We start from the raw sequence: 2,158 nt of genomic DNA, 5'->3' as shown, positions 1-2,158 counted from the left end.
TGTTCAAATTCAAAGTTGAAACTATTAAGAGGTCATGATATCATTTGTGCAGGTCCTGGACGATTCTGCAGAGTGCAGGTGCCGCTCACAAACGCTCCGTCAATGGCATCCTCGGTCTTCTGTGCAGGCAACACTTTCCTGGCCTGGTTGAGCACGCTGGAGTGACGGAACCGGCCTATACGTTCGACCACTACGCCGCCGCCTCCGATGCTGAAGATCGGGATGGCAGGGTATTCAACAACAAGGCGGAGCGGGTGAAACAGGAGTTGTGGGTAAGTGCTACATACATTGCATTCATTTCATATTCTTAAAAAAATGAATGGTATACATCGTGTTTGCATGCAGGATTTTTTCAGATGTGAGGATGGATTTGAGGAGAAAGCTGATGCGGTGGCTACCAGAGTCTGTAAGAAACGAGTCGTGGACATGCACTATGAGGCGCGTATCCAGGCCATTATTAGTTTTCACGCCAACGTCCTTGGGCAGAAGGTCTCCAAAACGGAAGCAAGAACCATGTCTTTGACTGAGGAGCAGTACTTGCAGGTAAATAAAGAAAATTAATATGCATTCCTTTTTACATTAAGCAGGGTTAATTTCATCTTCTAATATGTCAAATACTTGATGCCCTGTAGATGACTCCTTATTGGTGCCTCGGGCATCAAGAGTGCTGGCGACAGATGGTGCACAAGTGGTGCTCGGACGAGTGGGAGGAGTCGCACCACGCTTGTCGGGAGCGGCGTTTGATGATGCCAGGTGCACCACACCATCAAGGCAGTCGCAGCCTCAGCGGATACGCCGAAGCATGGGTACGCGAATGTATTTATTTAATGTAATACTCAATTATGCATGATTTCTAATAGTCTTGCTTGTTTTCTTCCAGTCGTCGTCACATGGTGGCCAGCCTTGCTCCCTCTTTCAGGCATATGCTATGTCCCACAAGGGCAAGGCGACGTCTGACGTCAGATACAACCCGGAGGACGGGCCCGAGGCATACAGCAACCCGATGGCCCACGCCCGCCTCAGTGCGTACTCAGCGATGGCAAGGGATGTGCATGGTCCAGAGTTTGATCCGGCCACCGAGGATCTTGATGGAGAAGTTGTTATGAGGGTTGGAGGAGGTAAGCATCATGGGCGGTATTGGCTTGCCGACGGCGCAATTGACTCGTCCTCTACTCCTAGTCTATCTCAGATTAGAGCAAGAAGCACGAGTGCGAGCCCAGTCATACGACCTCGGCAGGACACTTCACAGTACCGCATACAGGCACTTCAGGTCATTCCTTCTTTATCCGTCGTTTATTGATTATTTTATACCATTTCTTTGTATTATCATAACATTGGAGTGAAAAATTTTCAGGCCCAATTAGAAGAAGAGAGGAGGCTACGTGTGGAGAACGAGCAGAGGATGAGGGACATGTTTGCCTACATGCAGACTCTTGGCGCCGCAGCGGGTGTATCTCCACCACCTTCGTTGTTCGCTTCACCTCTGCGGCCTTCTGCTGAGTTTTCTACTCCTGTGAGTATAGATAAGTTTTAGCCATGTCTAATCTTCATTTATCTTGTCTCACACATGCGATCGCTTCTCCTCCTTGCAGAATCAATCGGCGGCCTCAAACTCCCCTTATGTTTCTCCAAGTCAGCCGGGTTGGCGTCCTTCGTGATGATTTTTATCACTTATCTTATTTCTGTGGACATCTTATGGTGAGACATGTATCTGTGGACATCTCAACATTATGTAGACTATATTGTGAGATCTTTATGGTGTGTAATGATATTTGTGAACTGATTTGGGATTTGCGTGATATAGATGTGATGTTGGTGGTCTTTGTGCCTATATATGTTTTTTGATATATACGTGTGCATTAAATTGTGAAAATAGAATAAAATGGGTAGTTTTGGTCACTTTACCTAGTGTTTGCACTCGGCGAAACCTGACCTGAAGAATCTTTGCCGAGTGTCGGATACAAGGCACTCGGCAAAGGAAGAATTTTTGCCGAGTGCCGGGATTCTGGCACTCGGCAAAGAAGGCACATTTGCCGAGTGTCGTAGTTCCGACACTCGGCAAAGAAGGCACATTTGCCGAGTGCCAGAATCCAGGCACTCGGCAAATATTCCTCATTTGCCGAGTGTCGCAGTTCCGACACTCGGCAAAGAGTTTCTT

At 47.6% G+C, this 2,158-nt stretch overlaps 1 protein-coding gene across 1 annotated transcript; it reads left to right on the top strand.

Annotated features, from left to right (window-relative positions):
- The first annotated feature begins 477 nt into the window (after positions 1-477).
- On the top strand, positions 478-1,695 carry LOC112878076. Its single transcript, XM_025942477.1, has 5 exons — positions 478-543; positions 633-806; positions 881-1,270; positions 1,355-1,513; positions 1,593-1,695. Exons 1-5 carry the CDS (start codon positions 514-516, stop codon positions 1,656-1,658), a joined length of 819 nt encoding a protein of 272 aa, XP_025798262.1. The 5' UTR covers positions 478-513; the 3' UTR covers positions 1,659-1,695.
- The last annotated feature ends 463 nt before the right edge of the window (positions 1,696-2,158 follow it).

Source organism: Panicum hallii, chromosome 9, assembly GCF_002211085.1.
Source record: "Panicum hallii strain FIL2 chromosome 9, PHallii_v3.1, whole genome shotgun sequence".
NCBI classification, from domain to species: Eukaryota; Viridiplantae; Streptophyta; class Magnoliopsida; order Poales; family Poaceae; genus Panicum; species Panicum hallii.
The sequence above is the reverse complement of the archived record's forward strand: the minus strand, read 5'-3'. Positions and strand labels throughout refer to the sequence as shown.